Source organism: Astatotilapia calliptera, chromosome 7, assembly GCF_900246225.1.
Source record: "Astatotilapia calliptera chromosome 7, fAstCal1.2, whole genome shotgun sequence".
In the NCBI taxonomy this organism is placed as follows: domain Eukaryota; kingdom Metazoa; phylum Chordata; class Actinopteri; order Cichliformes; family Cichlidae; genus Astatotilapia; species Astatotilapia calliptera.
This window is the reverse complement of record NC_039308.1, coordinates 21,007,609-21,033,674: the sequence shown is the minus strand read 5'-3', so window position 1 is coordinate 21,033,674 and position 26,066 is coordinate 21,007,609. Positions and strand designations below refer to the sequence as shown.

Sequence of the window (26,066 nt, the reverse complement as noted above, 5' to 3'; positions counted from 1 at the left end):
TAATATGTCTCGTGATTGATGGAGCAAAATATGAAAAATCATTGATGGATTATTTCCAGGCTCCTCTTTTCTAAAAATAATCCTCCTGATTTAATTTAGAAGTGGAAAAAAAAGGACATCAGACGGCTTTCTAAAACAGACCAGAGGTAGTCCAAGTGATTGGACTCGGCTATGCTTACAAATTTAATTAACGCTGTAAAGGCTATGGATTCTGGATGAATCAATCCAAATTAGGCAGCTCTGAGAGCTCGCTTAAAAAGGACAAGTATCTGAACAAGGAAGAGATAGAAAGGGACAAATGAGACAGCAGACTGGCAGTCTGTGCCGCACTTCTCTCCATTGTCAGTCCCATTCTTTGCTTTTCTCAGATTTCTGTCACGTATTCGGTTTCTGCTCTTTCAAAGTGTTTATTGGTGGTTTGTTGTTTGTCTTAAATTCCAGGGAAATGCTTTACTTCAGACCAGCTGTTCCTCTTTTTGTCGCTTAGTTTGTGATCCGTTTTATCCCCTTTCATAGTGTTTTTGTAAAAAACAAAACAAATCCTGGTTTAGGTGAAGAGAGATGGTTTCTTTTTCAGTTTTTAACTGATTTTGATTGAATTTGATTGCTGTCTTCCTACAAAAATATAGACCTACACACACAAAGCACTGAATTAAGTTTAGTTTAAGAACTTATCTTAACCGTTGTCACAGTCGCCAGTGAAGATATGCAGTCATTAGTCTACCAGTTTAAACGTGTCAGTGTTTTTTGTAGGTTGCACTGACATATTCTCCTTCTCCTAATCCCAATTACATAGTTTATGGATGCTCCAAAGGCGAGTGTTTTGTATTTTTCAGTTACTGAGGAAGGACAACAACTAAAAGATTGAATGTTTGGCACATTAGTGAAACGTGTACAAAACTGTGCATCAGTCACATTTGCTTTTTTTTCTTTTTAGGGCAGCGACAAAGTCCGCCGTATTTGTCCATGGCATGAAAGTCTTTTTTGTAGCAGTGTATTTTTGGAGGGGACAGATTAAAGTGACTCAAGGTTAAAGGAATATGGTGACACGAGGCATAAAATCGGTGGACTATAAGAAACCGCAATGGTAGTCGACATTTCAGGGTCGTGCCGAGCTTCGGGCCCCTGAATAATCAGTGTATTTCTACAAGTTGCTGCATCTCGCTCATGGGCAGACTTTGTAATTTAGGAGCATGTACATGTTTGCTCTGCTGTAGGAATAAAAAAAAGAAAGAAAGGGCGAGCGAGCGGGGATGTCTGTGTGTTTTGGGCCCCCCGGTTTTCAGCAGATGACATGGAAAGTGAGATGTTTTGGATGGAACTTTGTTGACTTTGGCTCAGGCTTTCGGGTGCAGGTATTTGAATGTTTGGCAACACAAGAGACAGACAGACAATGTGAAAGATCCATCAGCATTTGTGCCTGTGTGCGTATGTGATACTTTTCAATGGACAAATATTGGTCCTCTCTACTCTACTCTGCAAACCTGATTGGACAACATATTCCAGTAAAATCACTTCGTATCGATTATTTGAAATGTTCATGTTTATTTATTCATTTGCAGAATTAAAACCCTACAAATAGCTATAGAGCACAACACAGTTCTTACCAGCACCATCAAAGGATCAAAGGTTAAATCGAACTCGATATGAAATAGGTTGTAGTGATTATTCATGAACTTCCTGTTGTATTGACTTTTTTGGACCTATTTTTTGCAATATAAAACTAACTTTTTACATTAATGGGGGGGGAATTAAAGTCTTTATCAGCTGCCTCTGTACACTGCGTATATAAAATCTGGCTAAATGTTAAGTTAATTGGCAGTCTGACTGTTTTTTCCCCTTTCTCTCAGCTAATGGACAAAGAATCTTTTTATCTCAACAGTTGTTTTTCCCACTAACTCAGCTAATTGGCTTCAATGGGAATCTGCTGTCAAGACAGTTTTAGCAGGAAGTAGAAGCAGAATACAAATCATAAATCCAATTGTCCCGTAGCGAGGAAGGAAGTTGATCATTTTGCTTACGTGCTACTTTTCGTTTCTCAGGTAGCAGGGGAGAGAGTGATTTCCTATCACCGTATCACAAAATGCTCATGGTGTGTGTGCGTGTTTTCTGCAGGTGACCATCCTTCGAGGAAAGGATGGATACGGATTCACCATCTGCTCGGATTCTCCTGTGAGGGTACAGGCTGTTGATCCAGGCAAGTTTTACACGCACGTTGTTAGATACATGAAACCCAACTGTTCCTAAAGGATCCATTGTTCAAACTGTGGGTCTTTAAATACTCGGAAACATGACAAAACAGCGCTGCACTTTTCTTTGAGCCTGCCTTTTATATTTTTGATGGACGGGTTTGATTCAACATCAGAATCTGAGGTTTTTCCATGTTTTTCTCGCTGACTGCCAATGACAGATTTCTGTTTTTAATAGTATTTGTATAACATGAGGATATGCCAAAACAGTGTAGTGCTAAACAACATACTATAAATTGTATATGTCAAGACAGGGGCCTTCTTGAGTCAGAAATGGCTTGGTGTTTTCCTCTGTTCCATTTTACATTTGCTGTATAAATACTCTGTTTGCCTTTGTGTCCCATTGATTGACCTGAGTTTGACATCTCTCCCCCTTTTCTGGCATGTTGCCTTTATTCAATAGCGCCGTGGAGAGAGAAGAGAAATGTGGGGAAAGAGGGCAGGGAAGCAAAGGTCTGGTCAGCTGATGACTCAACTGCTATTGACATTTTCTATTAGTATGCCCCCTTAAGATATCAGATTGCCCTTTTAATTTGGTATGTCATAATTACGTGATGCATTTGAAGTTACATCATCAGTGTGTGGGGTGGGGGGGCTCGTAAAATGACCACTATTACCAGCTCAGTCGGTTGAGTGTGGCAGTAGATAAACTTCCACCATCCTCACACTGCCACTCTGAAAGGAACTAGAGTGAAGGCATCCAACGGGGATAACTATATCATCCTGGCACCCATCAACCCTGGAAGCCAGGTACCGCAGAGTGGTGGTGGGCTGCATCTTCATCATCTTCTCCGTCCTCCTCATCCTCACCATGGTCATATGGTGGCTCATCCTAGATATGTCTCCTTACCTTACATCCCTGGTGCTGATAGATAGATGGACTGTATGTACAGTATGTCTGGGCCATTTGGGTTACTGCTGTCTCACTGATTTGTGATTTATAACATGTTCAGCTCAGTCGGTAGAGTGCGGCAGTTGAGAGCAAGGCTGTCTGTCAGATAGATACCTTTGAGTTAAGCCCCCATGTTGGGAAGTCTCTTCCCAGTTGTCATGTCTTTAATTAAGATGCTGTGTCCCAAGCTAATAATGTGTGAAAAGTTTTCAAAACAAGCATTTTGACGTGTGGTCATGATTTTATTGCTTATGCCCTGCAGGGATTTGCCATTATGAATCTCGAAGGCTAAAGAAACAAACTTGCACATAAAATACAAGCTACAGCTCTGGTGTGTGTTAATGGTTCTTGAGAGTGTGCAATGATGCAAACTTTTTGTTTCCATCTTTTTACTTTGACAGGGGGTCCAGCAGATCAGGCTGGTCTGCAGCAGCTGGACACTCTCCTGCAGCTAAATGGTCAGCCAGTGGAGCAGTGGAAGTGTGTGGACTTAGCCCATGCTATAAGGTAAAAACAACACAAACAAAAACAGGCTTATTGGCAACTAAATGTTGCAGAATAACTTTTCATGTGCATTTCCACATCTCTATGGTGAAAATTAGGGAAGTTATTAGAGAGGTTTAGAGGTTTTCAGAGATAATTGTTGCATCCAAATTGAGTTACAGATCAGTTTAAGCGGCCCCCTAAGCTAAGCCTGTGGTGTTTACAGGGCTTTCATTTCAGAAGCTGAGATTGTCAGAAACCAAAAGGAAATCCATTTACACTGAAGCGATGTGGGAATAGCTCTGCAATTACACGTTATGAAGTCAGTGATTTATCAGCACTCAACAGCATAATCTTAGTTAAACTTTTAAGGGTTTGATCCTCTGTTTGCTTTTCGATGAGCTGTCTCATTCCTACAGTGATGCAGTTTAAAAACAGAATGAATTAAAGTAGGTTTATTTCTGTATTGGAATCTATTTTTTACAGACATGCAGTAAGTATCAAAGAGTCTGGTTTTAATGCGTATTAAATGTGTGGTTTCAGGGTTGCTTTTCATCCAGATGTTTTTGTTTTTGACTTTTAATGTATATTATAGATATAATTCATTTTGCCGTGCAAATTGAGGCATGTAAATTCCACTTGTCTGGCTTTTCTTAACCATCGTTACTTTGCTTTGTTTCAGGAACAGCGCCAATGAAATCACAGTGGTAGTGTGGCGAACTGGTCCTTCAGCTAAACCTAGTTTTGAGGGTCTCATCCACCGACCCTCCTACAAACCCTCCACCTCAAACTATGATGCCCCGTCACCGCCCACCCGTAGACGTGTACCAGATGTCAGCACAAGTAAAACCCCCCCAGCTGTGCCGCCACTCCCAGCCCACCACCGTGCCACTGCCGCACGCAGGCTACTGGTGAACGGCTCTGAAGCTGGAAATAGCGGCGGTGTAGGCATGGGGACCCTGGCGTGGGGGGCCCAGGGAGGGTCGGCCGAGGAGCTGGACGGGAAGCCGCGGCACCTCCACCATCCTCACACTGCCACTCTGAAAGGAACTAGAGTGAAGGCATCCAACGGGGATAACTATATCATCCTGGCACCCATCAACCCTGGAAGCCAGGTACCGCAGAGTGGTGGTGGGCTGCATCTTCATCATCTTCTCCGTCCTCCTCATCCTCACCATGGTCATATGGTGGCTCATCCTAGATATGTCTCCTTACCTTACATCCCTGGTGCTGATAGATAGATGGACTGTATGTACAGTATGTCTGGGCCATTTGGGTTACTGCTGTCTCACTGATTTGTGCTTTATAACATGTCGTGAACACTACATACTGTGCATATAGTTCACTGTCATGTAAATATGGAGCAATAGACTGAAAACCAAGAGGATAAAACAGCATATAAAAATAGAGCTGGTAATAACATTATATGCCTGTATTATGGGGAAACTTTTGCTGTATTTCTTTCTTACATTGTGCCAGACATGGTTCATATTAGAGAAACTATGCATATATATGCCTCAATTAATTTATCTAGCAGATTTTCTCTAGACACAAGAATTTCAAAGCAGTTCTTTAAAATCAAATAGTGCTTGCATTTAGGAAGGAGAAAGAAAGAAGAAGGAAACACATATTTCAACATAATATCCAGTGTCTGTATAACATGCATGTACATGAACATTAGGACATGTATATGACATTTTATACAGCATGCACTTTATAGTGCTTAACAGATTTATTAGACCACCACCCAATAATAACATTTATGCCACAGCTGTGCTGTGTTAACAGTGTTGAAATTGACCAAAATTGTTTTGATTTCTGTAATGCTAATTCACCAGTATGCACAAACTCTTTATATAAAATGTACATTTTTAATGTTTATAATAACAGTTCAATATTTATCCAATAGTTATCCATACATTTTCAAAATTAGCATTTTTCAAAGAACAGAAAAAATTGTAAAGCTCATGATTATTTTTTGATTAAGATGTCAAATTATAGATATCTACTTGGATTTCTGCGCAGAAAAATTAGTTTTAGTGGTCAAAAGTTATGCTTCATTTCTGACTCCTGAGAGAAGTCCAGTGCGCTGGCATTTTGTTATCTGATTACAAATAACAGTTTCAAACAAAATTTTGTTGAAAGTTTCCTTGTTTTTATGACAGGTGGTCTAATACATTTGTTAAGCATGCTTTTTTTTGCATTCAGTGATCTTGTATATGAGGTAAAAGCTTTCATCATGAAAACAAAATAAAGCAAGTCAACAAATCAAAAAGACTGATCTGAATTCCTAAGCTAACCGTACAATACTAACCCACTAACTAGATTCAGAATGGGTTTGAGACTTTCTTTTCCTGATATGAATCTAAGTATCTTAATGGTTGCTCAGCTTACACAAAACTAACTAACTGTATGCAACTGGTGCAAACACGTAGAGTCTCTGTGTGTCCTTGTTTGTGAGTCTGCCAACACAAAGCTCTGTGTGTGTGTGTGTGTGTGTGTGTGAGTGAGTAATCTGTGTGTGGCTACGTCATGAGGTATGCACCTTTGTCTTTTTCAGATCTAGGTTCAGTTAATGGCAGTGGTACCAAATTACCAAATTATAAGGGAGGGAAGGCAGGCAAATTCAGAAAAATTATAGGCATATTGAAGGAAGAGACTTCAGCTTCAGGCAAAACAGGAACATGCCAGCACAGTGAAGCTGGCCTCCCTTACAAATAGCTGCAACTTGTATCTCAAACAAAGGAGGCAGAGACTGAGGGGATTCTGTTTTGGCCTTGCTAAATATACTAAAAGCCCTGTGGAAATGGGTCATGTTAGTGGCATACCACACAGATACAAAGAAGGCGCTTTGAAAACCAGCACTAAAGAAAATGAAATAGTTATCCAAATAAACAGGCAGAAAAGTGCAATAATGGCATATATATATATATATATATATATATATATATATATATATATATATATATATATATATATATATATATATATATATATATTATATGAACATTTTGGGACTTTCCAAATCCCTCTCCACCTGCAGATTCCTAGCCCTGCACCCTCACTAGATTGTGATATGTTATGACAAGCAGAAACCATTACTGCCTCGGTGGGTCCAGCCTAAAATTCAAATGGGCTCAAAAGTGTCCTAGAAACTAAACCGAATGCCATGCAAGAAACAAACAAAAAAAATGAAAATGCAGAGATGCAGAGACTGGATAGTCAAAGAAAAAGAGACGAAAACCCAAGGCGCACACACACACACACACACACACACACACACACACACACACACACACACACAAAACAGCAAAGACAAAGAGTATGGAATAAATATGGTAAAGAACCGCATTTCATAGTGAAGTATACAGAATTTTTTTTTAAAATGACAGTTGATCTTTTTATAAATATGTCTTGTTGCATCATCATCATCATCATCATCATCATCATCATCATCATCAGTATCAGTGTCGGTAGAAAGTTAAGATCAGATTTAATACATTAACCTTTGTCATTGCTCTTGCATGTCTAGATTCATGTTTAGAATGTTAACATTTTCATTTTCGTTTTATTTAGATTGTAATTTTATGTTAATCTCATATTATTCTGCTTTCAGATCTTGAGGCCCGTTTACTCAGACAAGCAGGGTACATTAGGTAAGTCGCGTACTGTATATAATATTAATACCTGTTTAAATTAAATGACTGTTTTGTTAAGTGGTCTACTGAGTTTGTAGATCAGCTTCTATTGTAGAAGGCAACCTAACAGCCTCAAACTAAAGTATTAAAGGACAATTGCTCCAAAATATGTTTTCTACATTACTTATTTCTTTGCATTATATTCTTGTGCTTCTTGTTGGATTTTGTTTGTTTCGAACAGAACAATCTTGCTGTCTCCATTCTTGCACTCCCTTCATCGTCAATCTTCATATTGAGGATTGATTGACTGATTGATAATACTTTATTCATCCTGAGTGAAATTGGATTAAGGCTGCCAGCCTTGCCAGCGCCATCTTACCCTTCATAGATAGGATCATATTTGGAACAGTATCGATCTTAAGTACTGTTCATAATCTGTGTCTTCACTTTCTTTTTTGCCCCACAGCTGCGAGGTTAATCCCCACCCGACAGACTCCTGTTCCTCAGCCGCAGAGTGGTGCTTTTTCTGGAGGTATGGGTGGAGTTGGTGGTGGCGGAGGCAGCGGCGGCGGTGGCGGTGTTGGTCTCTCCAGCCGTACCGGCTTCCTACGTCGATCTAACAATTCGAAGACATCAAAGGCGCCTCCTGCCTCCTCTAATGCAGCCAGCTACCAACAGCAGAATGCCAATTTCGCCAACTACCAGAACTGTACCATTGTCCGATCACATGCTCCGCACGCAAATTATGGATATGTTAAAGTGGCGCCCAAGATCCTTATCTTCCCCATCTTTGTTCAGGTACACCATTTTTTATGTGCCTGTACATCTTGATTTGGTCGTATCGTTTGTTATTCTTTGTCTACGTTTTACTGGACACTGTATTATATACACTGAAGTCCTGCTGTTCTACTTATACTTACTGCCGAGAGGGAGATTTTACTGAACCAATCTATAGTCGTTTGAACCCAAGGCAAAAGAGTGAATAGATCTAATTTTTGAATGATCTGCTGCTATCATTGTTTCAGTAGAGAGTATAAGACCAGATATGCAGGGACTGGGCAGAGAATGATATGCAGAGGCCCCAGTCTGGACTTGAGCTGTGGATGCACCTGTTCTGTGGTATCAAACGAAACAGGCCACTGAGATACTCTGAAAAACAGTTTTCACAAGCTGTCCAAGTATGATGAATATGATTTATTTCCCCTTCCGCATTTGTGTCAAAAGGAAACAAGACATTTCAGGTTTGCAGTTAGGAAATATGTTGACCTTCATGTCTGAGGTTCTCGTGTTTTGCAAGTCATCCGTGAGCTTTTCACACGTAACACAGACTCGATCTACATATTTTTTTCTGTCTTTAGGCAATAGCACTAACAGCGGTAGTGTTACCGTATGAGATGTCAGGCAGATGTTTTCTGTACACATTTTGGATCAAAGAGTGTCAAAGTTCTGTGCAACCAATTCAACACTTACTTCCAAAATCCACTTTCTTCAGAATAAAACGGCAAATCTAAGTGGGGCTACTCCAAAGAGGCAGCTTCTGTCAAATGAAGCATCATCACTTAATAACTGCTTAGTTTTTCACATGTGCGTTATAGTGTGTTGACCGCAGTGAGATAACTCTTGCGCCTGCACTGACATGTCAACTGGCTTAGCTAGCTTGAGCTGCGATAAACTTTCACACTCTGAAAAACACTGACTGTGCTGTTACTTTCTTCATATAGAGTCATGTATACAAATGTGCAGCCCTGACCCTGTTTCACACGGTATTCAAATGTTGCACATGTTGAATTGGGCCTCTGTCACACCCTGGACTTGAGAGGAAGTCCCCTCCTCCCACGTTGCCATTCTATTTCATTTTAAGTGTCACTGTCTTGTCGTGCTCAACCGCACATACCGCCTCTCAGTTGCAACTTGCTTTCTGTCTCGACAGAATCAGTTTCAGCGGCGTTTCCCTCCATAGAAAAGACCTGCTTTTGCTTTTAAGCAGATCGATTGGATTTGGGAGCCAAAATGGATTTGGTACTGCAGCTTTTCAGCTTACAAATGACAGATGCAATATTATATTTTTGGATTTTATGTTGAAAAATGCTCAACATATGTTTAAGAGGTTAGGGTAATACTAAGCAGAAGGAAAATACTTTACAAGTACTATTTACCTCAATATTACAAGCATTAATGTCCCTAAAGCGGCTGGTTATGAATAACGGGATGAGAACTCGATTCGGTAATGTTGCGTCCTCATTTTTTCATGAAGCCTGTTGTTTTCTGTTGTTACAGCCTCTTGACCTCTGCAGCCGGACACTCATCATATCTGAAGAGATGATACTACATGAGAGCAAGCACCACTCTCTTAAGGTAAGGGCCAATCAAACAGAGTGTCTGTTTTTGCCCGTGCTCATATGAATGCATTTAATTATTTTTCATGCATATTAAAATCTGTCTATGTCTGCAAACCTAAAAACACCCGCTTGAAGCTTTTATTTTAATTTAATGTTCTGACCAAGGATGTAGTTATTGATTAAAACATCTAAAACATTATGCAGGATTTCATTAAAGGTGTCTCTGAGATGCATAAGCCGCTATTTCAAAGAACTCTTTCGTTTCACTGATACAATAAGATCTCTCCGACCAGTGGCAAGCATTCAGTTGGTTTGGTGCATCCTCCTTTGTGGTTTTTTTAATTTGGCCAAAGTGAAAGTGCCGTCTCACTGCCTTGATTCAGAATTTAAGCGAAATATATATTCGTATATATTTATATATATATAGCTATATATGTATATGTATCTATATATAGATATATATATGTGTGTGTGAAAGCATGCAAGTATAAGTGTAAAGCGACATCTCAGGAGAGGAATGAAGTGCAGGAGCTGTCTGAACTGGAGCTGTCCACATGAGTCAAGAAAATCAATACTAGATGAAGAAAGAGAGCAGCAAGGATCAGACTGACAGATAAATTGTGTTTTATGCATCAAACGTTGCTTTCAATGTACATTATTGAAAAATGTTATAAATACTATCAATTCAAAGTATTCCTATCCCTGTGACAAGTATGTAAAGTCTCAGAAATAGTCTGTAAATGTTGTTGTGTAATATGTATGAAATGTTATTCTGTAAAGATCGTATTAAATGCCAAATATTCATCGCTGATCTGGTAATGTAATCTTATAAAAGGCTCACATTTGCATGACCCCAATTAGAGTGCAGATTCATGGAAGGAAAAGCTTTGAATGTTTCCGCAGATGAGATGATGATGACATCACTGCAATAACCTTAAACTAGTTCACCAAAAACAGGTGGATATGCCTCGGAAATTTAAGGTGTTAAGTTGGTGTTTCAAATGTTTTATTTGAAAGAAGCACGTGAAACAGGTCTGTGTGGGCTCTAAAAGAAAAGCTTATTTCACTGCTGAATTCAGCTTTGGCCCTGTCACATAATCTCAGCTATACGCGGTAAAGCGGAGCCACTGCTGGCATCAAAGTATAATAATGGACTCTCTCTGGGGTCATGGATAAAACAAATATTTAGCAGGCAGTGTTTGTCGAGAGGGAGTTTCTCTCCACTCTGCCACTTTATACAGGCTGTTTTTTTTTAATGATCTCTCTGTGTTGTTCCAGCTTTTGCTCTTTTAGTCTGGGAGGCAAACTAACATGCAGCACTTTAACATCTATAGACAAACACAAAGACTAAGCGGACCATTATATTTAGTGCAAAGTGAAACAACAGGATTTCACTGTAATCGTTTACATAAGAGATGCAAGTTGATTAAATCACCAGATTTTCAGGATGTATTGTATTATAGATAGATATATTATCAATAAATGTAACTTATTCGATTTACAAAGCATGCTAGTTCTGTATATTCTTGAACATTATATGGAACATTTATGTTTTATGAGATTCTTTACTTAACTGTAAAGAGTATATTGCGAGTTATGTTTTTGTTTGAGACCCTGCGTTCCAGTATAGGTACATTACATTTGGCTTTTCTCCACGTTATGCTTCGCTCTGCTTAACATAGAAGTGTAAAGGGTGCGCCCGCTTCTCCGTTTGTGTGGGCTGGGATATTAATGCATAAGTGCTCAAGGATAAGAGATTAAGAAAATGGATGGAAGTCTTAATCAGACAAAATTGTTGCATGAATTATTGAGCTTTTTGGGACAGCAAGTATGTGTGGAAAATGTAAATATTTGAAGTGGATATTTGATTTTGTGCACAAGTTTGCGCAAATGTTATACATACTAAACATGTGTGCTTCTCTGTGTGAAAACTGCTGCTTTCATGCACTTTGTCCTTTACTTTTCACTCTTACTAGCATTCTCTTCCACCCACTCAGATTTACACACAGACACACACAGACACACACACGCACGCACGCACACACACACACACATTAACCACATGCTGGCTACATCTGAAATACCCTCTGCTATCTTATCCCTCAGAGGAGGCCACCAAAGCAAAAGCATTGTCTTCAAATGTTGCCCATCTGCACGGATTACAGCTTATGTGTGTTGAGCTGCATGTTTGCACCTGCTTACGTAAGAGGTCTTTTTACCTTAATTTAGGTGTTCTCTTTCTTTTTCTTTTATCTTCTACTTGTTTATCTTGATTTCTTCCTCGGTTTCATTCTTTCATTCTCTGTTCGTTTGACTTTTTGAAACTGTATGTGTGTTTTAAACAACTACAGAGGTGTTCATTGTTTCTTATAGTCATTAAATGCCTCATTCAGATAATAAAAGATACATTTAGGACTACGTCAGTGTAGACGCATGGTTGATATTCAGACACCAAACCACCGTGTGGGAGGATGTATACATGTGACCAGGGCTCTGTATGTGTGAACTGCATTTCCTGTGCTAGGACATGATTCGGGGGGAAACTGCAGGGGGTGAAACCTGCCAAATATTCAGTGCTGTACGTGTAGTTAACTGGGTTGCAGGCTGATTTTGTAAGGTGGAAAGCCAAAGTGAGATCATCTGAGATGTAATGCGCCCCCACCCCCAGTTCTCACATCCTGTTCCCCTTCACCACCTTCTGCCCTCCATCCCCTTCTTTTCAACGTCCTATTCTTCTCTTTTTAATATCCCCCCTCCATGTCTTTTAGGTTACTGTGTTTGTCTACAACGACCTAATGCTGGTGACGAGAGAAAGCGAGCCAGGCCGATGTAATGTACTTCAGAGTCCTCTGTACCTCCGTCAGCTGCGACTCCAGGAGGGTATGTAAGCCTAAACACGGGAACCGTGATTCATAGATGTCTGAGACGTTGAGGTGGTTATATAGATGAAAAAAATTCTTCTTTTGTGCACTAACAGATTTCTCAACAGTCCCATAACAGCCAAAATCTGTGTGCAATCTGTGTGTGTATGTTATAAAGCTAAACCTTTACAATTCACCACAGAGTAAGAAAGGAAGTGTAGCACACAGAGGCTGTGCAACCAGAAATAAACACGGGGAGCTATGACTGCAGTAATACTTTCAGCTGAGTTTAACCAAAGGATATTTAGGGAAAGACGGTCCAATTTCCTGTTGCTTTGTCTTTTTATTTCACCTTGGTGTAAACAATCATCTCCTCTGCTGTTATGGAGAGAATAGTTTGGCCAGCATGGCCACGCAGAGCACAGACAAATCAAATAAATACGGCCCAGCGTAAATATCTGTGTTTAGAGCAGCGGGTGAGGACAGGGATGGGGTCAGGAGGCATTACTGGGACAGGGCCGGGTGAGAGGGGGGGCTGCTTAGACATGTGCATGGGCAAGAAACTGTACTGACAAGCTGACTGCTCCGGAAGTGGGTTTAAACCAAAATGCAAGCTTTATGCTTTGTGATCTGTTAATGTGATAACAAAAAATAAGGGAAAGGCTGTCAGAAGGAGAGTGTGTGTTCTGTACCAGATCAGTGTGGGGGAATCACCATGTAGGTTTTAGGGTGGCTTGAGAGAACCACAGAAGCACTGCTATGATTATGTAGAGAATGAGGATTAAGAGTTCTCGCTTTCTAATATGATTACAGTTATAATAAAAGAAAAGTAACATGAAGGTAAAAACAGGGTGCAAAAATCTTGGTTTTCACTCGGTAACTAAAGCAGGTGTGAACCAGCATTGTACATGTATACAAAGTACAAGAAATGTTGCTGTTTCTTAAGTAGAATTAAGTAGAATAAAGCTAAACTAATAAAAGAGTAATGAAGCAGATTCCTTTCTTCCAGAATTTGAAGTTTGAATTCTCCCGGCACAACAAGCCATATCTGTTTGGCTGCTGTAGTAAGACAAAAGAGATGGTTTTATGTTAGTAAAACAGCACACTAAGAGTTGATTTCAATACATATCTTAAGACCTTTAGTTGAATAAACTTGAAAAGGCTACCCAGCTTTTTTAAATTATTCATTTATTTATTATTTTTTACAGTTTTGTTTTCTATAGAGAAATCAGAGCTCACTTTCAGTATTTTCACAGTAACTGTATATTGGATCTAATCATTTCTGAGTCCTAACTGCTTTGTTTTTGTAGTTTTGTAGTTTTTAGTTTGGACTACTTGTACTTTTTCATTTTTAGAGTTTTATTCCCCTAAGACAAGAAGATTAAAAAGATAACCATAGATAATAGGACATGGAGTAAAATCAAACCGAATATTTAAAAACCTTTTAAACTTGTTATCTAAAATATAATAGGTCTTTATCATCATTATTCATGAAAACAATGAAAATACAAAAACATGCAATAGCGTGAACATGACAAAAGGTAAGCACAGTGAGGTAGTGTATACAGAATAACAGTGACATGTTTTTAAAAATTGCACTTCCTGCTCTTTGGGTAAAGATTTATTACTCCACAGCTGTAAGGAGGGGAGGAGGGGCAGTGCTTTTTACTGCCAGTGAAAAAAGATGTTTTATAATCTTTTGGTTTTGGACTTGATTGATCTGACTTTCTTCCCAGAACGCCGGGGTTAAGAATAGGTGATGTTTAGAGTGGGTGTGGTCCAATGTGATACAGCTGGCTGTCTTTTGGTTTTGGCCACTGAGGGAGGGTAGAGAGTCATCCCGATGATGTGCTCTGCTGCCTTCACCACCAGTTGTAGGTCCTTTCTGTTCTCTCCTGTTCAGCTAGGGGGGGGGGGGGGGGCGAACATGCTTTAACTTCCTCTAGAAGTAAAGCCTCTGTTTGGCTGTCCCCACCTGATGGGAGATACACGTGGTCCAGGTGAGGTCAGCTGACATGTGAATACCAACAATCTACGTCCTCACTGTGTATGCAGAGTGTGTTTCCTGACGGCCTCTATTGTTTCCTTGGTTTTTGTTGGCAGTTTGTAGGCAGTTTCGTCATTGGCTGATATCAGGCCTACTATGGAGGAGATTTTACGATGGAGTTTGTGTCAATTATTTTTCATGTTGTAACAATGGACTGAATAATGGACTTGCTCATGAAGTCATCCACTGATTTGTGGACCATAGTTTTGAAGTTTAGCATCATTGACATTCATTTGCCAGCTTTGTTGTGTATTTTTTGCAATCAATTCGATCAATGCGTTGTTATAAAAATATCTCAAATCTTCAGAAAAGCGCTAACTGAGGTCATAATTTATGAGGGAAGCAGGATTGTTTTCTGGACAACCAGATCTCTTTTTGAAGCCAGAGCATTTGTGGATTTCTGACTGTTAGAACTAATATAGGTCCTTCCATCTTTTACACTCCTTTATTGACAAGTTTTGGTAAAAACTTTGAAATCATTCTTTCATTTTAACAAGCTGTTAAGTCAGAAATATTTGTGACACATTTTTTGACAGGGATGAACGGAAATAGGACATATTAACTAGTTTTATTAATTGCAGCATTACATTGGAAATGCATTGTCATAGGATTTGACTGAAACTAGTAGCACTTCTGAGCTGTTCTTCTCTGTAGACACTGCTCCTCCTCTGGTCCAGTTCTGACCTCCATCCTGCACCCAAACAATCAGTGATCAGCAGGGTGGGGATTCAATTGAGTTTGCGTGTCTGTGTGTTCTTCATGAGAGGACACACACACACGCACACACACAAATCTCCACCCTGAACCCTGTCATTGTTATTTTGCTTCAGCAGCGTCACTCAGGAAAGAGGCGCCGGGGGATTGTGTTTGTTTCAGTGAGGGTGTGTTTTATGCATTTGTGTGTGTGTGCGTGTAAGTACACAGTACACGTTCAGTAAAGGGGCTTTCCTGTGTTCCTGCCACCCCAATACTAGGCAGAGGAGCGTGGGAAACAATGAGAGAGTAAAAAACACATGTAAAGCCAAAATTACACTGTGTCAGTCTAAATATTGTTATTACACTAAACAAGCTAACAAGACTAACGCTCACCATGATGTGAAACCTTCTGACTCTTGAACCAAAATTCTTTATCTTTTACTTTCTTGGTACCAGGTAATCTCATCTTTTTCTTCAGTCGATTAACGAGAAAACTTGAGTGACTGTAAAGAACTGCAAGTATTATACCTCAGACAGCATTGTATCATGGTTTTCTTGATCCACTTCCATTTCAAATGATAACTTTTTGGAAATTAAGTACAAGTTTAAAAAAAATTCTATCTTTTAAGAAATCTTTAAATTGTTACAGGATGTCTCCATCGGTATTATTCTCTAATTTAAAACTTAAACCTTACTCATATTATTAGCTTTTTACAATCCTGTGCAGTATGACAGCACTCTGCTTTTTGACATCAGAAATATATCCAACAGTGACCTCTGCTGATGCTTCTGCACATCACACGGGCTTTGGTTATACACTGTAGTGGTTCATTATAATGTGGAGAAAAATTAGAGCCAAAAACAGAACAAAACACACACAAAAAAGCAGCAGGAAGAGTTTTGGGCCTCCGTTGTTGTTTCCTACTGTCACTATTCAGAATCTGGATTCACACATGGCCTTGTAAGTATAGAAAACATGTGTCAATTTGTGCTTCAGAGAAGAGATAAAGTTTTGAATACTGTTTCTCAGTGTTGTTGGACTGAAAAATGACACTTCCTCACAGAAACTGTTGCATCACAATGACACCATAAAACACCATACAGTCTTCTCAGGTTGGCAAATACGGCTTTCACACAGATGATAAGACGTTTTTCTGCTACAGAGCATTTAGGAAGGTTGTAGGTTATGGACCTGGCATTTTGTATTTCTTAGATTACCGGACTGCACATAAGCAGGGGTTTCTTCCTGTGTATATTTGACCGTAGCTGACTCATCATTTTTGGTTGTCACGTCCTGGTGAGATTTAGTTCAGAACCACTTGATTAGGTTTGGGGAAAGACTATGGCTTGGGGCATAACAGATGCAGATCACATGCTAAAACCTTCTCCTGTATGTCCTTTGTTACATCTTCTGCTTGAATAGTGGTTTGCCTGAAAAAAAGCCAAAAATGACTAGAGATTTTAAAGCCACAAGGGGTCGCCTAAACAAACATTGGCTTTTACCTCCTCAAGCAATCGCCCTGCGGTATTTTGCAGTTTTTCTGGTTAGGGTGTGCTCCTCTAAATGTATTTAAAGGTAATCTGAGCTACTAAACTTAAATGGGGGTTAAAACTGAAAAGATGATCATAAAGAGGAGGAAAATCCCCGTTTAAACAGCATTTTGATTGTAAATTCTTTCAACGGAAAGTGAAGAGAGGTTGCTACTTTGGCTTCTTGCTCACTTCTTCTCAGCTGACAGCTGTCTCATTTGGTTTTGTTAAACAGAGTAACAGAAATCATCAGACACAAACCCACATAGTCCCAAAGCGTGATTTGACCATCCAAAAAGCAATTATGATGGAACATTCTGGCAACTCTAACACTGCTGCAGCCAGAGGGGATTGGTCTTCAACCAGCGCATTACACATTTCTTTCCTCTTTCTTGCTCTTGTTTGTAAGTTTATGAACAGACACGGGGGAGTATTAAATATGCTGGTTGGGTTAAACTTAAATCAGTGTTTGTGACAGTGCAGTTACAAACTGTTATGTATTAATCTTCTTTCTGTCGAAGTTAGAACATTTCCTCTGAAAGGTTGGGTTCTTTTTCTTTTTTTAATCCAAGCAATTTTCCACTAATTTCCAATGGGTCATGCTCAATTAATAAAAAAAAGTGCGCCAGTGAACATCAGAGACATTTGAATAAAAGTGTTATTTGGTCATTCTCAACAACAATCAAATGAAAATCATATCAAATAAAATCACACACACATTCCAGTAAGTGAAACTCATTTTTAATGTCTTAATAAACAATTAATATCTTTTAATAATTTGACTTTATTACCTTATTTGGCTTCGTAAGACAGACAGAGATAGATCTGTGGATGGATAGATTTGTTGATCTGTGTGTCTGCTTATGCGAAACAAAACACAACATTAAACCACGATGTATAAATTCTGGGGGTCTGAGTTCGACTGCGTGCGTTGACTCGATTACAACCATTTATCTTGACTCCAGACACACAGGCCTGTCTCACAGAGGGCTTTCTCAGTGAAATATGGGAGGATGTCTATGAAGCTGACGTACAGTAAAAGCTTTCCATCAATAAAAAGCATTTTGTCAGTATCGTAATCGGAAATCAGGAATGCTGCTTTGTGTACAAGAAGGACACGAGCGAGCAAAAAAGAGCGCACTAGAGTTGGCTTGGCAAAAAAAACAAGTCTTGTTAACATCATCGTCTTCCTTAATTTGTCTTGCAGATTACGCTGAAGAACTGAGATTCTACCTTATTCACATGACGGAGGTAAGAGAAAGTGTGTTTATGTGCGTGTTTGAAAAAGAAAAATTAGCAAAGACGCAGAGCGCCAAGGAGGGTTTAACTAGAGCGGCCCATTTGGTCTGTGAGCCAGAAGGGGCTATTGGCTCCGCTGGAAATCACATTTCAGGCAAGAAGGATTAGCAGATAACTTTAATGAAAGAGTTTTTTCTCCCTGTGTTTTCCTTAGTTCTGACTCCATCACAGGCCTCACTCCTTCACACGTGATTTTTCACATATGTTCCCTTACTGGAAACACTGAAATTGTTTACTTAGATGAAAATCTGCCAAATCATATATGCGAAGCTACCCCTGTGGTGACCCCTCATGAATAAGTTAGCAGTAGAAAATAGCTTTTTATTGAGATATTAAGAAATAAACATAATCGTCATCGAACACGTTAATGCGTCAAACGTGATGCGTCTCTCTGTTTACATCGTGATTTGTTTTGTTGCTTCGTGTGGGTGCGCTTATAAAGAAAAATAATAATAACTTCATGCATCTGCTGTGAGACCTCTCAGGCTGGCATTTTGAGATAAAAGGAAAGGTGCCATTATCATTGAAATGAAAATGGCTCTCTAAAGGCTAAATGTTTTCCAGTGTTTAAAAAACAAACAAAACATGGCCATAACAAAATCCCAGAGGTCTGAAATGAGCTCATATATATTTATAATGTAAATCACATTCATGAATACCTGTGTGAGATTTCATTTAGTGAATCACAATCAGTTTTTTTCTCTTACTGAGCTTAAAATTAGAACTTTTTAATCAGTGCTGCTAATTAACAGCAATAATTAGTCAAATTTTCAGTTTTATTATACATGACCTTACCATCAGAATCAAAATCAGAAGACGTTTTTATCCCCAAGGGGCAATAAGAACAATAAGTAGCCAGTCATTTGCTTTCCTCTTCTTGAGATGCCCCTCCTGCTCGCACTTCTTGCTAACTTGATTGCATTTTTTTTTAACGCTGCAAGGTGCACGGAAAGGAAATGAAAAAGCAGGTTCATTATGCTTTTAATGTTGCCATACATTATATTTTCATCACCTTTTACAAATTGCTGTCATCCGCCGTTTCACCTCCTCCCCTTCCACAACGTGCACACATCTCTTATGCTGTTGTTTGCATTCAACTGTAAGAAGCCCTTAAGCGTAATAATATGATGCAGCTCCATTACTATGCAAATGTTTCGAAGACTTATATAAAAACATGTTCAGCGTTGGAAACCTTACTGCAGATTAATCCAGATTTTTCAGCAAGTCATCTGGCAGAGCATAAAAGTATGCCTCAAAATGCTTAAGCTATTAACATTAGCATGCTGAAGCGTTACTCATAGAGATTTATGGAGGTGTCGCTCGATAGCACAACAGCAAAGGTTAGGTTTGTGCTTTGAAACCATTTTATCATTTAAAAAAAATGTATTTTGTTTCCCGAGCAGGAACATGCATTGCAAAGTTGAATGATTAATGTTCAACAAACAACAGCCAAAAGGTGTGTCACTGTTTGCTATTTATCAACAGAAGCGGTGATCAGCAGTAGTTAAAATGAGCGTTCAACTTAAACATTTATTTTCGGCATTGTTTAGAAATCAATAATGAGAGAAAAAGAACACTTTAAAAGTGCATTTCTGTTTTATTTAATAAGAAACTACTTCCAAAAGGAAACCACACCCTAGTGGAGTTGTTTGTTAGATGTCAAATACAGGATACTGTAAGAAATATCTGACAATTACCAGGTCAGCAGTCAGGAACACAGACATGTCTGTACACATTCCTGTATGCTGTATGGTTACTGAAGATTAAAAGAAAGCCATCATCAAAAATGTAGACAGGCCACCAAGTATTTGTGGCCTGTCCTCTACTATTGTAGATGGTGTTTTTTTAAGCCTGCTGCTTCTTGTTTTGTCCTCCATTTGTCCAGTTTCCTCATCCCAAGTGCTTTGGCAATGTCTTTGTTAGTGTAAAATACTATTGTGTGTTACCTTTCAGGTGTAAAAAGGGGGAGCAGTTGGGATGGACACCCAACTTTGTGAATAAAACAACTTGAAAATGACACGATGTAGGATTTTCAAATTCATGCCATTGGTGCATCTACCAAAAAAATCTCAGACCAGCTGAAATCTTGATCTCACGATCAAGGTCAAGTTTTCTGAAAATCTTGTGAACATGATAACGTGAAAGAGACGTGATCTATGATTTTGCAATTGATATAATAAATGCACCTGTTAAGAATTTCACATAAGTTCCAGTCTCAGTGACCTCAACCTCAAGGTCAGAGGTCAAGTTTTTGGAAAATCTTGTGAATGGGATGACTCAAGACGGGAGTCACCTAGGATGTTCAAACTTATTTCATAGGTGAATGTACTGGGAGACTGAGGTGAGCACTAGTGGCTTTATGCTATTTGAATATATGAGATGTACAACTAGTGTCCCATAAAGATAAAACAAAGTTACTGTTTTGGAAGCTACTTTTAGTTAAGCAAGGAAACACATAGGAGGTATTAGGCATTATTATCTTTACCTTACAATATAAATCACCTTGAGGCAACCGTTGTTGTCATTTGGCATTATATAAATGCACATGATAATTTTTAAGACCCCTTTCTTACACTACAGACTGAAGTTGTCAGAAGTGGTTTAGAATATAAACTGAAAACATGAACCAGTTTCCTTTTTCACAATCCAGTCAGACGTCTGCCGTTTGTTTTAGCTGACAGTGTCTGCTCATCTGGTTAATCTTTTCACTGAGCAACAGTATTGCATAACCCCCATCTTCTTTTTGTGAGCTGTGCACACACACAGACACACACACCTCGTCACACTGTTTTTGCTTTGAAATGTGCTGCGTAACCTCATTAGCAGCTTATGAATCTTTAAAAGGGTCTTTTTTTGTTTCTGACATTCCAGACATAATGAGAAGGGCCTAAAATCTGCCCCACTGGTTGGAAAAGAAAAAGGAAAAGGCTCCCATATTATTCACTCTGTCCAATTAGACAACACACATATAGAAACTCTTACATAAAGCAGAATGGAAAAGAAAGAGACAGAGTTTGAATAAGTTAATGGCAGGTTTTGGGTGCAGTACAAAACATTAAAAAACATGTTTTAGTGATTATATATCAGCTGTAAATAACTCTTATTGTCATTTGTCAGTGTTGTGCTGCTGATATATCTGTATATCTGCAGGGCTCTTGTTACATATATACAGCTTGTCAGCTAAGACAGCTGCAACAATCCTCCCAAATCTAATGCAGCATATATGGCAGGTATCATACAAGAAGCCAGTGAGTTGTTGTTTCCAGACAAGATTTTCTTGGCTTAGCTTCCTGTTTATCCGACACATCCATCCAAACTGGCTAATACAGTGTAGGTCCTCACTGTGCTGCCAGAAAGCTGTAGCTTATACAGTCATGGACTCCATACGATCTTTGAAGGTATTCTCTGGTATCAGGCATGGAGATGTAGGCAGAAAAGCTTAATTCCTGCAACTTGTTAGGTGGGGGTGGTCATGTGGGGAATTTGAAGCCAAGCCAACACCTTGAACTCGTCATCTCTGTAAAAAAAAAAAAAAAGAAATTTATACAGTTCCCTAAGCTTCCTGATATTGCTTAAAGGGAGCATTTATCCGGGAAAATGTATCAGTCCAAGAACAGAGCCTCTGTGATGATCCTTTTAGGCATGCTGACTTGTTCTGTGTCTGTAAAAGTTGTGATGAGGGATGACAAATGCAGCAGTGAGACCTTGGATGACAGTAATGGAGACAAGTCGACAGTCCGAGACTATGACAGGATCGGTGGAGACTTCACCAGCGCTGTTTCTGTGCAATTCTGGCCATTAAACAAAACCCTTCCTATAAATTTGGACGTGTTAGAAATAAATGATGAAACCCAGGTGTTGTAGCTAATTGTATGTGAATATATAATTACAATTTGGATACATATTAGCTGGATTAAATGCAGTAACCTAGCTTGATATTAAGGACAGGTTGATTAGAAAAAAATAGAAGTGCTCATTTAAAACAGCTGTATTGTATTAAAAAAAAGGGCTTTTTATACACGACTTACTCTAAGATGTGAAATTTATCAGAGTGAAATGAGTGGAATTCCACTGCTTTCCCAGCATTCACAGTGTCGAGATGATCTTCCCTGATTCTTTGTTTCTTTATTAGAGGCATCTGTACTGAGTGTCTTATGCAGAGAGGCCGTAGTGTTATCAACACAACAGTTGGCTCGTGTGTGTATGTGGGAGTAAAGTTATCTGCCCTCCATTGTGTGTTAACACATCAGAGTCTTGATTAGTCTCAACTGAGTGGTTATGTTCCCTTTAATAGGGTGCATTGGTATGTAAAGTGAAGAGTAAAAGACACAGATAAAAGCACAGATAGGGAAAAGATATTAAAGGAGTAGTAATAGGGGATCGTATCTCCTGACCACCAGAGGGCAACGATGTGTTGAGTAGCAACAGTTAGCACAATAGAGAATGTAGCAGAATGCCTAATTGAATTGCACTAACATGTTAAAGCGACCCTGTTCATTGATGTACCGTCATTACCTTTGGCTTGATATACATTGTGCACAAATATTAGTAATTCAGTTATCGGACTAAAAGAAGAAAAGAAACCTGCATTTGTACGCATCCACAAAAAATGAAGACTCCTTTAGCATTTCTTAACTGGCGCCCTTATCGGGTTTAATCAAAAATATTAATGTCAATGCAAATACAGCGTCAGATCTGATTTTATTTACCATTTTCTGACACGTCACGCTTAATTTTCATTTTTAAGTAAGATTTAATAAGGTTTATTTTTACTATGATTCTCTTCTGGACCTCCTTAAGAGAAACAGCAGAGACTTTCGTTCTGCAGATGTGAGAAAAGCTCCCGTTTCTCATGAAATTGTAAACAGTTATAAAATCCTCTCTCTTAATCTGTCTGCCTGTGACACTGTTACAGTCCTCTTCCTTCCTTTTGTCTACTCCTGCCCTTCTCCTCCGTAACTGGAGGTCATCCTATTTTAGATCTCGCTCAAAACAGGACTGATCTAACCCAGATTTATACGTGAAAAAAAGTGTGTGTGTGTGTGTGTGTGTGTGTGTAGAGGGACAGGAGGGTGCAACTGGAAATTCAAGTGTGAGTGTGCGTCTGTAAGTGTGTCAGTGACGCAGGAGAGGAGAGAAAGTAAGGAAGAGTTGAGTAGGTAAATGAAAAGAAAAAAAGACAGACAGAGAAAGGAGAGACAGTTGAATGAGATTATTTACCGGTGGGCTAAAATCGTAGACTGATCATGGGCAACCTGGCTGACCGAGTTGGGCCTAAGAAAAGGTTCGTCAGGGAGGCGAGCTCTCTTCAGCAGCACCTGCTATCTGACAGTGGAGATGTAAGTGTCGAGAGCACTCTTAAAAACAGAGACTTCTGCTGCTAACTGACTTCTGTGTCAGGACAGCAAGAGCCGAACTCAAAGTGGCATTTTCTAGAGTGATAGATAACAGAGGAAAATTATTCTATCTGTTAAAAAAAAAGATTTTCTGGTTGTTTTTTCCTCATGGAAGTTAATTTATCATAGTCTGAACATGAATATAAACATTCATTTGGACAAAAGTTACCTGCATGTGTGTAAATTTAGAGGTTACCTGTGAGTATTTAATCGAATGTAATAATCTGGTGCTTTATGGCGTACCAAAACTTCCTGTCTGAGTATAGCTCTTCTAATAGTTGCTAAAGTGTGTGGATTATTCAACAAATGAAAGATGAGAATTCCATTAAGTGAAGTGCATGGTCTCTCATTTACCACCGTTTCCAAGAAATTGCCATTAGTGTCTGACTGCAGCGCAGTGGAGCACCAAAAAACAATAAAATTATAACTTCCATCTTCTCAAAGCCCTGGCTGAAAATAGTGCTTACCTTTAACATACAGTAGAGAAATCCTGTCAATAAGTATCTTCCAGTTGTTGGTTTAGAAATAATTGCCTTTTGTACATCGGTAGTTATTCTGTGGCATCTCCACAGAGTAAGTAGCTCTGTGGAGATGCCACAGAATAACGAAGAAGAGATCAGATAAGCGGAGACTCTGCCAAACTAGGTGAAATCACAGTGTGATTTCGAGGCTGGAGAACAGCAAGGGAGCGCTGTCGTCAGGCTAACATAGGACAGTGTTTTGAACTCAGATGAAATTTATGCAAACTGCCTGTAGAATAAATGTAAAGTGTTCTCATTTTATTACGCACAGGGCGATGCAGTGTGTGGTTTTTTCATAGAGTAAATAAAAGTTGAAGACTCACTGTTTGAGTCCAAGATTAAGAAGATGTCTCAGAGGTGCTTCTGTGTTTTTGCAGTATGCCTTTGTCTGAGGTTCCACACACATCCGAATTTCCCTTTGCTTTAAGTTGCATCATTGGCTGCATGATACACTGGCTGTCACTTGCAGTCTGAAGGCAGGGCACGACTGATACGCAACCAGGGGCTCTTGTCAGCAAAATGCCTACTTTATGATGGCTATCCATTACAGGGCAAGGTTGGGTCCAGTCTCTCAGGGGTCTAATTGAACTGAGATGTACCCTCTTCCCTCAAGCTGAGTCACAACTTAAAGTGTGCTTGGCTTTTTGTCTGATTTGATATGCCAGCGCAGATTGGGCTGTGCATACATCTAAATTTAATCACTTAAAGACGTCCATCTTAATAAAATGATTGCACTGAGATCTATGACAAAGACAAAGTACTCTCTTGAGCTGCACTAAACTGTGGTTTATCTCCCTATTTCATCAGGTGTAGAGCAAATCGTCTTCAGCCTCTAAATTATTCATAAACCTTTAAGGGTGAAGAATCATGAAGTAATTTCCAAATCAATAATATATGTTTCCCCTGTATGACATACTTAGAGTAATTAACTACAACAGGCTTTCACAACAACTTGCAGACACTTTGCTATCGACTGGAAAAGTTTATTAAAAAAAGCATCTTTGTCTATGGACAATTATGCTTATGCAATAAAAGCACAGCACACAGTCATATGAAAAGAGCAAATAAGTTAAATTATCAATGAACTCCCTCACTGGATAGTGATGGAAAGAATGCAAAACTTCTGCTAAAAAAAGGCACAAACTGAGAGAAAAAACTTTTGAAACAGTACTTGACATCTGTGGGTCCTGTCATGTGCTTACCATCTTCCCTGGTGGCTTTAGGAAGGGCCTCGGGCCAAGAACTCCAATTTACATGCTCTATTCGTAGCAGCTCTGCCGATGCAACCCACAGAAGAGCCCTGAGCTCAAAAGCAGACAAACAAATGAGAAATAGATTAAAGAGTGTGGGAAAAACACGGAGTCATGAGGAAATGACATCCTGCACATTTCATGTGGAACTTGATTTGTGAATTTCTTTGTGCAATTTATTGACAGTTAATCACACCATTACCTGCTAGCCCGTGAAAGAGAGAGATGAGAGATGCAACGAACCTGGTTTTCAGCTTGAAAAACACACATTGGCTCAATGGATTTAACTGGGAAGACTATAAATATTTTTTCAGAATAGTGCCATCATGAGACAGTGATAGGTGAAACCGAGACTTGACTATTTTTCCTGACCTTTTCATTGCATGAGATACTATCTGCTGCTTCATACTAAAAATAGTGCATTGCTGTAGAGAAAGAAGAAGAATGCAGTCATTAATTTCCCCATTTCCCATTTAGGAAACTCAATGAAGAGGCAAAAAAACCAAACAAACCCAAAACCCTTTCTGACACTACACAGATCATTTTTTCTGCACCATTCTCTTGCACATTTATAATGTGATAAGTGAAAACTGGTTAAATTAGTGACTCTCGCATGTATATGTGCTTTGGTATAAATATGATGCTAACTTGGTGATATTAAATTCATAGGTCAGGGTAGTGATTATAAAGAGTCACAAGATCACCAAAGTCATTTCATTCTTGGATTCGTTCTCTGATGAACCAACGTCTGTACAAAATTATGTGTCAATCAGTGCGGTAGATGTTGAGATATTTCCACCTGGTAGCAAAATAATCAAGTTACTATCCCAAGAGCCATGCTCCTTCCACATCCAGTGACATTAGT

The 26,066-nt window shown here is 39.2% G+C and overlaps 1 protein-coding gene across 6 annotated transcripts in view; it reads left to right on the top strand.

The window, feature by feature from the left end:
- The window catches only part of rgs3a (regulator of G protein signaling 3a), a 156,984-nt gene that overhangs the window by 64,137 nt on the left and 66,781 nt on the right, over window positions 1-26,066 (top strand). For 2 of the 6 annotated variants that reach the window (XM_026173696.1, XM_026173697.1), the window contains 9 exons: window positions 2,116-2,197; window positions 3,543-3,648; window positions 4,307-4,739; window positions 7,241-7,280; window positions 7,729-8,060; window positions 9,540-9,617; window positions 12,370-12,481; window positions 17,943-17,986; window positions 18,976-19,002. In XM_026173696.1, the coding sequence (XP_026029481.1) occupies window positions 2,116-2,197; window positions 3,543-3,648; window positions 4,307-4,739; window positions 7,241-7,280; window positions 7,729-8,060; window positions 9,540-9,617; window positions 12,370-12,481; window positions 17,943-17,986; window positions 18,976-19,002 (1,254 nt within the window). Of the gene's footprint in view, window positions 1-2,115; window positions 2,198-2,904; window positions 3,000-3,542; window positions 3,649-4,306; window positions 4,740-7,240; window positions 7,281-7,728; window positions 8,061-9,174; window positions 9,282-9,539; window positions 9,618-12,369; window positions 12,482-17,942; window positions 17,987-18,975; window positions 19,003-22,810; window positions 23,374-26,066 lie in introns of those variants that run through there. The other 4 variants (XM_026173698.1, XM_026173700.1, XM_026173699.1 and 1 more) reach the window with 4 other exon arrangements.